Source organism: Perognathus longimembris, chromosome 6 (assembly GCF_023159225.1).
Source record: "Perognathus longimembris pacificus isolate PPM17 chromosome 6, ASM2315922v1, whole genome shotgun sequence".
Taxonomy (NCBI): domain Eukaryota; kingdom Metazoa; phylum Chordata; class Mammalia; order Rodentia; family Heteromyidae; genus Perognathus; species Perognathus longimembris.
The window spans coordinates 76,590,869-76,605,151 of record NC_063166.1 but is presented as its reverse complement, the minus strand read 5'-3'; the positions used below and the strand labels follow the sequence as shown (position 1 = coordinate 76,605,151).

General features: G+C 48.4%; 1 protein-coding gene and 1 long non-coding RNA gene across 3 annotated transcripts; one reads left to right on the top strand and one right to left on the bottom strand.

The window, feature by feature from the left end:
* Nucleotides 1-679: 679 nt before the first annotated feature.
* On the bottom strand, nt 680-10,464 carry Pigt (phosphatidylinositol glycan anchor biosynthesis class T). Of its 2 annotated transcripts, none has more exons than XM_048349498.1 (12): nt 10,244-10,463; nt 9,925-10,102; nt 7,563-7,690; nt 7,144-7,244; nt 6,901-6,987; nt 6,343-6,430; nt 6,137-6,234; nt 5,882-6,044; nt 4,843-5,049; nt 2,217-2,382; nt 2,024-2,107; nt 680-1,366 (listed from the first exon to the last, which is right to left on the bottom strand). In XM_048349498.1, exons 1-12 carry the CDS (start codon nt 10,428-10,430, stop codon nt 1,114-1,116), a joined length of 1,740 nt encoding a protein of 579 aa, XP_048205455.1. In that variant the 5' UTR covers nt 10,431-10,463; the 3' UTR covers nt 680-1,113. The 2 variants fall into 2 exon arrangements, with proteins under 2 accessions (XP_048205455.1, XP_048205456.1); XM_048349499.1 differs by having other exon boundaries at nt 682-1,366; nt 4,843-5,043; nt 5,879-6,044; nt 10,244-10,464.
* Nucleotides 10,465-10,541: 77 nt separating this feature from the next.
* LOC125353830 lies at nt 10,542-14,274 on the top strand. The gene is made up of 3 exons (XR_007211366.1): nt 10,542-10,698; nt 13,410-13,501; nt 14,034-14,274. It is a non-coding gene; the product is annotated as an uncharacterized LOC125353830 (long non-coding RNA).
* The last annotated feature ends 9 nt before the right edge of the window (nt 14,275-14,283 follow it).

The window sequence follows — 14,283 nt, the reverse complement described above, 5'->3', positions numbered from 1 at the left end:
CTGCCTAAGGACCAATTTTACCGGAATCTGTGGTTATATAATAAGCAGGGAAGGTGGGTAGGGACAGGTTTGGCTTAGAAGCCTGTGGGTGGTCCTGTGGATAGACCACCCACAACCCAAACTCCTGATGAGCCTGTAAAACATTCAAAGACGAGGCCACATTATTTATGCAAGCTCACAGTAGAGACCAAGTGATGCTTAGACACACTACAATTAGAGAACCACTCCTGCCTCTCCCTTTTCTCCTTGGGGATGGGTAGTGTTTCTCAGGGCCCCCCAAAAGTAGAATTCATTTCCAAGGTAATGGAGTAGGATTACAGCATGGCCGGCCAAAGCCAGGGAGTTCTGGGAACTATGATCAGAGCAGGGTGGGGCAAGAAGGGGAGCAGAAGATAAGGAGAAGGAATTTCTGACAGGGGTGGGAGGAAATAGTGGAGGGGCACCCAACAAACAGGCCCTAAGCCTAAACTTCAGTGGGAGGAGGCAAAGGACAAGGAAAGCAGCCTTTTTTTTTTTTTTTTGGTAGGTTGTAGGGCTTGAACAGTAGGCCTGGGAGCTGTCCTTGAGCTCTTCAGCTCTTTGAGCCACAACGCCACTTCTGGTTTTCTGGTGGTTCACTGGAGATAACAATCTCACGGACTTTCCTGCCCAGGCTGGCTATGAACCGTGATCCTCACTCTCAGCCTCCTGAGTAGCTGGGATTACAGGTGTGAGCCACTGGTGCCCAGCAAGCAGCCACTTTTTATTCCATAAGTAAATCTCACCCCCAACAGTGATACAAACACTTCCACACGCCCTGTCACCCAGGTCAGTGCTCCCCAGAAAACTTCCTGCAACGATGGGAATGTTATTCTGGGCTGTCCAAAGCAGACTGAGCACTTCAAGTGTGGCCACTGCAGCAGGGGAAATACATTTTTAAGTTAATTTAAATTTAAATATCACATGTGGTTCATGACTACCAGACGGACCACACAACCCTAGGCCTTGGCCTGGCCCAGGGGTAGCTTGGTTCGAAAGCCAACTCTGGAGAGAACACAGGCAGAAAGAGCCCCAGGAATTATCTTGGCCCCTCTACGGGAGGGGAGCAGCTGCAGCTGCTGAAGAGGGAGCGCCTCAGAGTGGAGGGACACCACGGAGCCGCCGGATGACGTTGGCCAGCCTCTTGGCCAGGCCACCCTTGCTGGGCTCCTCGATGTGGAAGGTCCGGGTGAGGAGGTTGTAGAAGGAGCCGTAGCACACGGCTACCACAGTGCATGTGAGGCAGATCACGTTGTAGGGCATACTGAAGTCCGGCGTGGGCAGGTTCACCAGCAGTGGCTCTGTGTAGAGTCGCACGAAGTAGCTGGAACCATCGGAGACTGGGAACCTGGTGGGTGGGGAGGGTCGGGTGAGGCATGGGGGCTCACCCCATCACCCCAGCCTTACTATGTCGTTGCACGGAACCCGTGCTATACCCAAAGGACTTCCAGAGCTCTTCTAGCCTTGAAGCCTTTCAAGGAAGGCGTCTTACAGGAAAGCTCAATACACGCACATGCAGGACCAGAGAATGAGCAGTGGCCAAACGGAGGAAAGTTTGTCTTTACTGGGCTGCCTGTTTCTCAGTCTAGGCTCAACCTAAATAGCTCTCCTTAAAGAAGCCTTCCTAAATAGTCCACTGACTCCATCTCCACTCACTCACACCCTTCCCTCCACAACAGTCTGACATCTAGACCGTGAGCACAGACAGGGCAGAGGCACGTCTGGTGTTCTCTGCAGTGCCCACAATGTACCAAGTGCTCCGTGGTTATTTGTTAAGTGGATCTGTGAGTAAATGTAGGCCATCAGTACTGCAATTTTCATCTGCTTATTCTAGAAGCACTTCAGAACCATTTTAGCAAATCGCCACCCATTTCATAGGCCACTAGGAGTTCTGTGAGGACTGGAAGAGGGAACAGCTCCATCAACCTACCCTGCAGAGGCCTGACCACCTGTCTAACGCCCAGCAGGCAGCTGAGGACCACCAGAAAGGTGTGTTCACACTTACAGGGTGTTGAAGAGAGGGCTCTCTTCCCAGTCTATGGGCTTGGCTGCCACCACGCTGGGCACAAGGGCACTGAGGACCGATGGGCTGCAGAGAAGCAAACAAAAAGGCCTGTGTTCCTCACTGGCTTCCTGGCCAAAGGGCACAAGGCACAGAGTGGGTCAGGAGGGTGAGGGCGTCTGGAGGTGGACCCCACCTGACATAGAAGCCGTGGTTGGGGTCTGGCGTGTACTCGGTCCACTTGAGCAGGGCCCGCTCAAACTGGATGGAGACCTTGGTGACTGAGTTGGCCGGCAGCTGAATCAGCATCTCCAGGAGGTGGGGCTGCTGCCGATCCTGAGCAGGCTGGTAGTGGATGTAACCTGGAAGCAGGCAAGGGCCACCCAGACCTTGTTTGTTACGGCCACACAACCAGTCCAATTCCTACTACTTTCCTTGGTGGCCACAACCTAGACGTCTACCAGGGTAGACTCTGGGCCCATCATGGGAGGTAGGCTGGATAGGGAAGGAAACAGGGTCTCAGAAAAGGGAGAATGTGTTTCTAGGGCAGCAATCCCAGGACCAGCAACCCCAGGTCAAGAGAGGCTTGTGAAGAATACAGCAGATGCTGAGGATTTGTGGCTCAGGTCTATAGTCCTAACTACTTGGCAGGATGAGGTCATTGGGATCACAGTTCAAGGCCAGCCTGGGTAAATCCAAGTTCATAAGATCCCTTCTCAAGGATGCATACCAGTGCATATCTGTCGTCCTAGCTATGAGGAAGCCTAACACAGGTAGATCAAGCCCAGAGGTAGGCCCTGGCAAGAAGCAAGACCCTACCGAAGAAATAATGAACAAAACTCAGGACTGGAGGCATGGTTCAGCAGCAAGGATGGCTGCTTTGCAAGCATAAAACCCTGAGTTCAAAACCTCAGAACAGGAGGAAAAAAAAAAATTCTGTAGACTATTTAATCAATCTTCACATGGCTAAAACTAGGGCACTAGACACCAAATGCTTGATGTGACACAGACGAAGTTCACAGAATCACTTGGGAATTTTGGCCAAAAATAAAGAAGAAAAATCTAATCAAGTTTCTAAATCTAACCCCTAATGCACAAGAAATACAAGAGAATGAGGGACATATTCAACACCAGCACAAGGACAAATCTAGAAAGTAGGACATATCTATGCAATAAATGACCTATTTTCTTCAACAAATAAAATAGCACATTAAAAAAAAAAGCATGTGAACTGAATTGTTATAGATTAAAAGAGGCTTCTGATTGGGGTTATAGCTCAGCAACCTTGCCTCGCATGAGGCCTTGGGTTCAATCCCCAGTGTGAGAGAAAGGGAGAAGGAAGGAGAGAAGGGATAGGGAGGAAGGGACAGGAGGAGAGAGATGAAAGAAGATACAGGAAAGAGAAAGAGGGGGCAGAGAAAGAGGAGGAACAGAGAAAGGGGAAAAGGCAAATACGGAGAGGGGAAAGGAAGAGGGCAAAGGGAGGATAGAGAGAAAAAATGAAAAGAGTCCATGAATAAAAGTGATGGGAGGGGCTGGGGATATGGCCTAGTGGCAAGAGTGCTTGCCTCATATACATGAGGCCCTGGGTTCAATTCCCCAGCACCACATATACAGAAAATGGCCAGAAGTAGCGCTGTGGCTCAAGTGGCAGAGTGCTAGCCTTGAGCAAAAAGAAGCCAGGGACAGTGCTTAGGCCCTGAGTCCAAGCCCCAGGACTGGCCAAAAAAAAAAAAAAAAAGTGATAGGAGTTGACCTAAAACCCCTGTATGCAACTACTTAAAGATAATTTTTAAAATAAAATTTAAAATTGCTGAGTATGAGCCAGACACCGATGGCTCATACCTTTAATCCTAGCTACTTAGGAAGCTGAGATGAGAGGATCTCAATTCAAAGCCAGCCCAGTTAGGAAAATCTCTGAGACTCTTAGCTCCAATTAACTACCAAAAAACTGGAAGTGGAGCTGTGGCTCAAGTAGTAGAGCACTAGCCTTGAGCAAAATAAGCTCAGGGACAGTGCCCAGGTCTTGAGTTCAAGCCCCAGGACCAGTGGGGAAAAACATTAAAGTGACAGGAAACTACCAAAGGTTATCTCCACTTACTGTTTGGGTAGATGTTCAAAATTCTCCAAAGTAAAAGGTAAAACACTGGACAAACATAAAAATATACAGGGTACCTAAGCAGGATGTTTGAAATACAGATTTTGAAGGTGGTACAAATAATGGTACTGAAAATAAATAAAACTATTAACTAGAGGTTTGAAAGTATGGCAATACAATAGAAGTACTGGAACCGTATCTGGCCACTGAGATATGGTGGTACGGCCTCTTTAAGAAGTGTTTCTTCCTTATCAGCCTCCCCTACACCAAAGAAAAACAAGTTTAGTGTTATGCCAGGCACCTAATAGGAAGCTCTCAGTAAATCCGAATACCACCTTAGAAAAACAGCAGAAGCTAAAAAATCTTCCAATGGCACCTCTTTACCCTCCCAAGGAAATGAAAAAACACCACCTCAGCCCTGTCACCTTTTTAGTTCCCACGACCTGTTTCTCTTGGCTAAGTCTTTATCTTGTCTTTATGAAACACAGGATGTGCCCACAGGTAATGGTCCTCCTGAGAAGCATCAGTAGCATGTGTTTTAACTGTTCTTACTTCAGTCAGTTACTCCTCAATCTGGCCTAGTGCAGCCCCTAGTCCCACTTTTCAAATGACTCCCAACTCTAGACATAGTTCAGGAATGACCCTGAGAAGTGACAGGCTATGGACACTGGAGAGAAGGAACCAGGGAGGCCTGAGGGGTCTGGGGTGAGACTCAGCTCCTTACTTGGTTTGTTCTCCTTGCCCTTGGAGGTGATGGTGAGGGTGTGCACGTAGAGCCGCAGGTACCAGGGCACCACGTCCAGAAGCAGCACGGGAAAGGCCCGGTAAGGGTGGGTGTTGTACAGCAGCGTGCTCAGCTCTCCCTTCTGCAGCCCGTAGCCACTCACGTACCGCTGAGCATGCAGGAAGGGAACTGGCGGGGCCTCTGCAGAGAGAAAAGTCAACCCTTAGTTGTTTGTTTGTTTGTTGGCCAGTCCTGGGCCTTGGACTCAGGGCCTGAGCACCGTCCCTGACCTCTTCCCGCTCAAGGCTAGCACTCTGCCACCTGAGCCACAGCGCCCCTTCTGGCCGTTTTCCATATATATGGTGCTGGGGAATCGAACCGAGAGCTTCATGTGTAGGAGGCAAGCACTCTTGCCACTAGGCCACATTCCCAGCCCCCTTAGTTGTTCTTAAAGGGGCCCTTGGACCGTGTTTGGGGTCCCAAGCCAGGGAGTAGCTGGGAGAAAACTTTCCCATTCGATCTGAGCGACCTGGCTCTTAATTACCCTTGTTTTCCACAGATACAAGCAACGGAAAGGGGATTACTATTACCAAGAGCTTATGTGCCCAGCACTGTGCTCCTTCCCAATCCAAATGAGGTGCTCTGCCACTTCCCTTGGCAATACTAAATACAAGTAACTGATGCTTCCCTAGCCACACCGTTTCTTGACCTCTGTGTCTTCTGACTTTCTCACCACTCCATGCCTGGTGCATAGCAGGAATTCAAGCATATCTAATTAGTTGAATGAATGCATAAATAGACTCCATATTTTACATCCAGTCCACTGTGCTGCAGTTCAGGACACTAAGGCTCAGTGGGGTTAGGACCCTGCCCTAACATCACAGAGCTTGGTAAAGGCAGGGTTAGAACCAAGATCCCATGACTACAGAGATCTGGGTGTGAAGTATGACCCTATGACCTTATAACAAAGACATAGGTGAGTATTTCCCCAAGAAATCTCTGGACCCTGCTGCACAGGGCCCATCCCTTCACTCACCGGTCTCTGAGGGTCTCTTCCACTTGAACTGGAGGTTGAGGTTTCGGGAATTATTGACCAGGGTCGTGTCAAACAAGTCATAGACAGCATAGGTCTTGCGGGATCCTAGGATGACATCCTGGTATGTGGCAGTGGGAGGCGGGTTCACCTCCAGTGTCTCATTGCTCTGAGAATACAAGGGCAGGCTTAAGAAGCAAGCAGCGGAGAGAGCTGGCTTTGGGGAAGAAGGTGTGTGCATGGGGCTGGACACCTTGGTACCTGGTTGTAACCGGTGATATCCACATAGACTTGGCTCTCTGAAGCCAGAGGGCAGGGCTCTGTGAGAGTTCGGGAGAACATTCGGAAGAGGGACCAGTCTGAGAAGCAAAGAGCAGGGTTGAGCAGAGGCTGGGGGATGAGCCTGGACACATGGGTAGGGCAGGGTTGCGACAGGTAGACAGAGATGAGCTGTCAAGATAGCTTACCTTTCATCCCCTGCCCTGTGATGAAGGTGTCAAATACAACAGAAAGGGTCTGCCTCAGCTCCCAGGAGATGCTGGTACAACGTGCATCCTACAAGGGTCAGAGGGCATCAAGGACTCGGCCTGGACACAGTCTCTCATCTTCACATCTTTGGCTGGATTTGCCCTGGACATTTATGAGGAATTCACCCTGGACAGACAGCTTTATGTGCATCAGCTTGATGAACTATGCCAACAACCTCAGAAGCTGAGTCTCCAATTATTCTCCTGGGACAGATGAGGGGAAGAGGCCCAGGGAAATGAAATGATTCACTCAAGGTCGTGCCAGTTGGCCAGTGACTGAGCCAGGAGTTTCATTTACAGAGCTGCCACTCTAAATCTCAGTGCCCTGTGACACCAGTTTATGGAGTGCTCCCCAGACAACGGCTCAATTTTCCCGATACATGGGCAATATCCCACAAGGCAGCATCACTTCTGCCACTTACTACTCACTTAGCCTGAGCCAATCCTTACCTTCTGCACCTACTCTCCACGCCCCTATCTCCATTCCCCATGACTTACTCTGCAGATAGGGCGGATATGCACAGCCTGGGAGTGGTAGCTGGTGTGAAACAAGCGATCAGCTTTCAGTAGCACTGAGAGGCCTGCCTGGAGGAGGTGGGAAAAGATGAAGGATCAGCACCCTGTGTGGAGCACCTAGCATAGGGTGCAGACTCATAAATACACCCTGGTTGCTAGGCTGGAGAGGCCTCTGTTGGTTCTATCTCCTCTTTAGGGTTCCCACCCTCTACTGAGCCCACTCACCTTGGAACTACAGGGCAAGAGCTTCTTCCACGGAGTAAGGTTCTCAGTGCAGACAACTTCCCGTGGCAGCACGGCATAGCGCAGGAAATAGTGATCAGTGTCTGCAGAAGACAGAGGTGTATCGAGGGTGGCCTCAGATCCTTGCCCCTCAGTAGCTACACTCCAGAGATACTCTTCTGACTCCCCATACGTTAGCACCCGCTGAGCCCCCCCCTCAAAACCCATTTTGGGGTGGGACTCCCCCTGCCTTGGGGAGAAGGCAATGCAGAGACAGCAGTCTTGGGGAGCCTTCTTCTGGGACCTGCATCCCCAGGGTTCAGGATCAAGCCCAGGCATTAGAAGAAGGAACTGTGGAGATAGGAGGCAAGGGTTTGGGCAGGTACCAGGCAAAAGAAAAAGGTGGAAGGGGCTTATCTCACCATTAGCCAGCCCCAAGGGTTTGAAGGAGGCCGTGGGAGTGACTGTGTTGGTTGAGTCAATGAAGTTGAGAGAGGCACAGAAGATCCCTGAGAGGACGTTACTGAGCTCCTTCCAAGATTCGTCCACACTGGGGAGAGACACAAACATGCTCACTGTGCTGGGGGCTACCTCTGCTTCCTCGTGCAAAGCCCACAGTGAGACATCAAGCTCAAGAGAACAGGCTACATTTCTGAGGAAAGGGCTGGGGTACTGGAGCCTCCTACTTGCAAGGCAGGTGCTCTAATGTTACATTTGCTCACCCTTCCTTCCCTCCCTTCCTGTGCTTCCCCTTTGACCTCCTCACGAAGCATGTTTCCACTTCCTGGTATTCATTTTGATAAAAAGTACATTAGTTGTTCAGAGGAGTTATACCTTTAGATTCCTCCCTTAAAGATACCATCCTTTATTGGTTTGTGTCCAAATGCATAGAGCCCTGTATATGTTATCATGAATGCTTGTATTTTAAATCTAGCTTCCACATATAAGAAAAAACACGTGTTGTTTGCCTCTCTGAGTCACTTATTTTTTTTTCTAAGCCCATCCATTTCCCTGCACATGACATAATATAATTCTTTCTAATGGATGAGTAAAATTCCATTGTGGATGTGTACCACATTTTCTCGATCCATTCGTCCACTGTAGGGCATCTGGACTGTTTCCATAACGAGGCTATTTTGAACAATGCAGCAATGAACATGGACATGCAAGTGTCTTTACTGTATCCTGACCGGTAACGATGTCCAAGAGTGGTACTGCTGGATCATAAGGAAATTCTATTTTCAGTTTTTTTTAAGGAATCTCCAAACTGTCGGAGTGTAATAGGGTTCCTTTTCCCTGCATACCTGCCAGAAATTGTTCTTGTTCAAATTTGTGATGCTGGCAATCTTACTAGGTGAGATGGAACCCTCAATGTGGGATGTTGGTGAGGAGATGCATTCTGAGCAATTAGCTGGAGGACAGAGTTAGAACACCATTGCCCTTACTCAGTCCACTTTCTGGTCTCATGATCCTCTCAATCCCCTCTTCCTTGATCTCCTGCTGATGTTCCTGTGTGCTTACGGATCACTGCTCTGATAGTTCTCCTTGCTGGGAATGCCCTGTCCACTCTCTCTCGGCCTACCTTGAAGGGTCCGCTCTAGTCCTAGGCTCCTCCTCCAGGAAAACTTTCCTCTTCTCCACAAATATAAGCTCCCCTGTGCTGCTGTGGTTCGGAATACCCAAACCTCTCACTAGGTCCCTGATGGAAGATGGTTAGGTAGCAACAACATCTTATCCTAGGCACCTTTTCTCTTCAACTAGGTTGTGAGTAATTTGACAAAGACTAGTCTGGGAGACCGACCACCTCCCACACCATGAAAAATGTCTCACATTTTGGGGCTGATATCAGCTCACTGATTTTTCCCTGAGTGTGCTCAGCTGGCAAAAATAACGGACTGTGCCCTTTGAATATGCTGGGAATGAAGGTTAGTCCTGGTTCTACCCTCGAAACCTTATATTTAAAAATCTCACTGAGCAAAGGAAAAATAACCATTCAAAGACTCTATACAAACATCAAATTAAATGAGGTGTTTCTGGGATAGAGATGTAGCTCCGTGGCAGAGCACCTGTCTAATATGTTGTAAGACCCTGACTACAAGTAAAAAGTAGGTGTTGTTTTCTTAAATATCAGGAGACCTATTCTCTGTAATAATAATAAAACCCATAAAACTTAACAGGCACTAGAATTTGAAGTATCAGCTCTGTAGCATAGGCAATGGTGAGCTAAGGGAGACATTACCAGCAAAGCAGACATAAGACAGGAGGCTAAGTAGGAGAACTTCAACAAGTTTAAGGCCAGCCTGAGTTACATAATGAGATCCGGCCTGGAAAAGAAAAGGAACAACCTGATACAGTGTCATACACTGTAATTCCAGCACTCAGGAGGTTGAGGAAGAGGGTCACTGAGTTTGAGGCCAGCCTGGGCTACATAGTGAAACCTGTCTCAAGCCCCTCTTCCTGCAGGCCAATTCTAGTCCACATATCATGTTTGGCAGGGATAGTACTTACTTTTTTTAATGAATGAATTATCTGTTAAAAAGTTGCCCATTTGCTATGTCTTTACATCCAAAGTAAGAACTGTCACTGTTGGTAAATACACGTGCATTTCAGACTCACATCTGAAGGTATTTAGGGGGAGGAAATCCCCTTTACAAAGTAAAGAAAGCTACTCAGTGGTGATGGCATGTCTTACTTCCAAAGCCAGCTCTAGAGCATGGGATCTCGGCCTACCCTAAGCGCTAGCCCTCAGGACAGCCCCCAACAGCACCTAAGGTGGGCACTTACTCAGTGACAGTGTCTTGGAACCAGACCCAGAGCTCTGCACCCGAAGGGGCCTGCAGAAAGGGTGGCCCCCAGTAGCGGGTCCTCCAAAAGCCTTGCGTGAATGACAGGTGCAGCTCCCTCAGAGAGTATTTGGAGATCAGCTGCCCCAGGGCCTTGGGGAAGAGCCTGTAATGAGACACTGGAGAAGAGAGCGAGTGAGCAGCTGAGTGGTGACGCCCACCAGACGGGACCCCACCGGGTGATGGCGCCCCACCCCGAGGCACCGGCGCTTGCCCAGGCGCCAGCAGGTGCCACAGAACGTTCTCGGGCCGGACCTCACCTCCTTCCCGCTGCAGCTCCGAATCCCAGCGTGTACGGAATTGGAATGTGGCAGCTACGTCCCCGGAGGGCAGCGGGGTGATGACAAGCTCCTCCCGCAGGCTGTCGCGAGAAGGCTGTGCACGACCCCAGGTGCCCGGGCCCAGGAGCAGCAGTAACAGAACACAGAGCGGCATGGCGGCCGCCATGGCCGCGGCTGCTTCCGCCTCCCGGCACTGCCCACTGCCTCCAAAGGCCCGCATCCAATGGGAAGAGCGAGCGGGGCGGGACTTCCTGCGTTGTGCCGGAAGTCGGGGTTGCGTTAGCACAGTTACCGCCGGAGGGATAGGTGGGAGTCTTTTTCGGGGCTGTGGGCATCCAGGCCGCCCCGGGGACCGGGACAGTGGGCGCGCGGCGGTCTTGGGCGCACCCGGGGCACAGCCATTGTCACTTGATAGTTGAGGAGACATTGAAAAGGTCAGTTACTTTTACCAGGTCACCCAGCCGGGCTCGCGCCGCCCTCGGCCTCTAGTGATTGGGAGCGGGGCGTGGGTTGTCCGAGCTTTCCTACCTCCTCATCGGCCTACCTTTGTATTATGAAAACTTACCGCCCCTGTTACAGTGGACGTGTTTTTCCATCACCTAGTTTTCACCATTAGCATTTTACTATACTTGAAGTTTGTCACATACCCATCTAAATCCTTCAATCCGCCTTAGTATTAGTGTGTGTGCTCCTGAGGTTTGAACTCAGAACCTGGAGCTTGCCAGGCGGGGGCTGAACCGCTTGAGTCACACCTGCTTTATGTTTTTTTTGTTTTTTGAGCACCGTCCCTGGCTTCTTTTTGCTCAAGGCTAGCACTCTGTCACTTGAGCCACAGCGCCACTTCTGGCCATTTTCTGTATATGTGGTGCTGGGGAATCGAACCTAGGGCTTTATGTATACCAGGCAAGCACTCTTGCCACTAGGCCATATTCCCAGCCCCAGCTTTATGTTTTGTTTTGTGTTTTTTTTGCCAGTCCTGGGCCCTGAACTCAGGGCCTGAGCACTGTCCCTGGCTTCCTTTTGCTCAAGGCTAGCACTCTGTCACTTGAGCCACAGCGCCACTTCTGGCCATTTTCTGTATATGTGGTGCTGGGGAATCAAGCCAAGGGCTTCATGTATACGATGCAAGCACTCTTGCCACTAGGCCATATCCCCAGCCCCCAGCTTTATGTTTTGATGCATCTAAATCACACATACTAGTACACTTCCTAAATAATTTGAAATGCATGTTAACTCGAGTTTACATATTCATGATTTTCTTTCTTTTCGTTTGTGAACCCTGGGGCTTGAATTCGGCCTGGGTGCTGTCCTTGAGCTCTTTTGCTCAAAATTAGTGCTTTATTGCCTGAGCCACAGCTCCACTTCTGGCTTTTTAGTGGTTAAGTCTCAAGGATTTTCTTGCCCAGGCAAGCTTTGAACCATGATGCCCAGATCTCAGCCTCCTAAGTAGCTAGGATTACAGGCATGAGCCACCAGCATCTGGCTTTTATGTTTTCCTTTTGGTGTAAAACTAATATACATCAAGATGCACTAATTTAAATGTACATTCATAGAGTTTTGTCAGAAAAACAGCACATAAATCAATATAACTCAAGCAAGTGGATTACTCCTAAAACCTGGAGCTGGGGTTGTAACTCAGTGGTAGAGTGCTTGTCTACCTTTATGCCTAAGACTTTGGGTTAATGCAAACACACACACACACACACACACACACACACACACACACACACAATAACATCAAGAAGTTGGATAGTTTCTTTTCAGTCAAACCCTACCCCCGTACCACCTGCAGAAGCACCCAATATGTTCTGATATTTTCCCATAATAGACTGATCTAGAGCTAAATAAAAATGAAATCTCCATATAGTTTGCAACTTTATGTAAGACTTCTTATGGGGGGAGTAGTGTTTTTGAGAGTCATTCATTGCCTTGGGAGTATCAGTTTTTCTTTTTACTGCTGTGCATTATTAACAATGTGTGGATAAGGTATAGTTTGTTCATTTTTCTATTAATGGGCATCTGAGTTCTTTAAAGTTTTTGCTTATTGTGAACAAAACTGTTGTTTGTACAAATGGTTTTACAGACCTATATTTATTACATATCCCTCAGGTACTTAGGAGAATTGCTATATCAAAAAGGTGTGTTTTATGAATAACATCTTTCTCAAAATGTGACGTGTATCCTTTCACTGACAATATGTGAGAGTTCAGATGGCTCCACATCTTTGACTGGTGTTTTTAATGGACCTTTTGTTTTCATCTCAGCTACTTGGATTTATATGTAGTATCTCATTACGGTTTTAATTTGAATTTTCTGGTAACTAATGATGTTGAGATTTTATTTTTTATATTTTTTGGTCCTGAGCTTCTTTGAACTCAAGGTTATTATTTACGGCCAGGTCTGTTCCTGGAAGAGATCCTCGTCTTTCTGTTATCGATGCAAGTAGCTAGCATACCGTAGTCGTATTCAAATAATGTTTAAATTAATGAGCAGAATAAGAAAACACCATAGCAGAGATGTTTGTGTTCCTACTTGCCATGCTGTTTAAATTCTGTGTAGTCCTGGGAATTTCGGTAAGATGAGTGTTGCGTTTTAGAGAATCATCTGAGCCGTGACCCCTCCTACTCCCCCAAAGCATAGGGCTCTGCAAGGATGAGTTCGTTTGCCCATCTCACCAGAGCCTGTCATCATGTCCACCAGTAACAAGTCTATACACAGAAAGAAACCACATTGTGGCTTGGAGATTAAAAGCTAGTCGCCATAACTCAAGAGTTGGCAGCATATCATCCTCCCATCTCCAAGGGTACTATGTGGCCTTAGAAAACAGTCAGCTGGAGATGGTGACTCTGAAGGCCAGCCAACCCCCTGTGGTTTGGCAAGCAGAGAGGTCATTGTCTCCACCAGGAAGTGGTCCTGTGGTCTCAGCTGACCCTAGGCTTTTTCAGACAGGGCTTAGAGCGCAAAGCAACTGAATTGAAGGTTTCCCAGAGACACACAAACAATTCTTCTTCTCAAGAGGGCTGTAGATCTCTCTGCTCCCTGCCCCAAATCCCACAATCTTAGCATTGTGTGCCTGGGGTACTAAAAGACTTATTGGCATGTTGATGGCAACCAAACTCATACAGCTTCCCATCATTTGCTCTAGAGGAAAGGGGGGTGACCCGAGAACTGAGAAGCCCTGCATAGCAGAACAGTGGTGTCACAGGCCACAGCAGGCTGAGCCAGTCAAGACAGGAGGTAAGGTCCTGCTACTCTGAAGCAAGAAAGGGGACTAGGACTATGCCATATACATACAGCAAAATCATGAGCAACCCTAGAGGCCGAGATCAGGCCCTGGCTCTGCTTAATCGATGATCTCAACTTGGACCCAAAGACTTTTGGACAAAAAGTATAGAGTCTACAAGCTTCCTGGAGACGGGGAAAGGCTGAAGGGCCCTTCAACTTCCTTGGAGATCCCACGTTGCTGTTTTTAATAAGAACGTTTAAGAATGATTACTTACAATGGCCTCCTGTAGGGTGACTGTAGGATCTCACTATGGGAAGACTCAGCCTGTGTGACACAAAGACCTGTAGAATTTAGGCTGAAGGCCACTTATCCCACTGGTAGTATTCAGACATACGAAGGGTGAGCAAATGGAATGACTTTTTAATGTGAAAAGTTAGTTATGTTCCTTAAGTCCTATAACCTCTCCTTTTACCATGGGCAAGTTTGTTCACATGCATGGCTTTGCTTACCACTTAAACGGATAACGTATCTTTATTTTTGCAGCTCAGTCCTGTTCCCCGGGTTGAGATGCACCTCTTGGATGTCTCCAAAGCACTGCAAACTCGACATGTCTCAAAACCTGGGTAATTCCTAAACTCATCTGGCTGAGGTGCCTCCAAGCCATCCTGTTCCAGGAGGTAGAAACAGTGGCAGCACACTTAACCCCTTTCTCTCACTCACCCACTGAAAACCTTTTGAAGCTGGATGCTGGTGGCTCCTGTAATCCTAGCTACTCAAGAGGCTGAGATCTGAG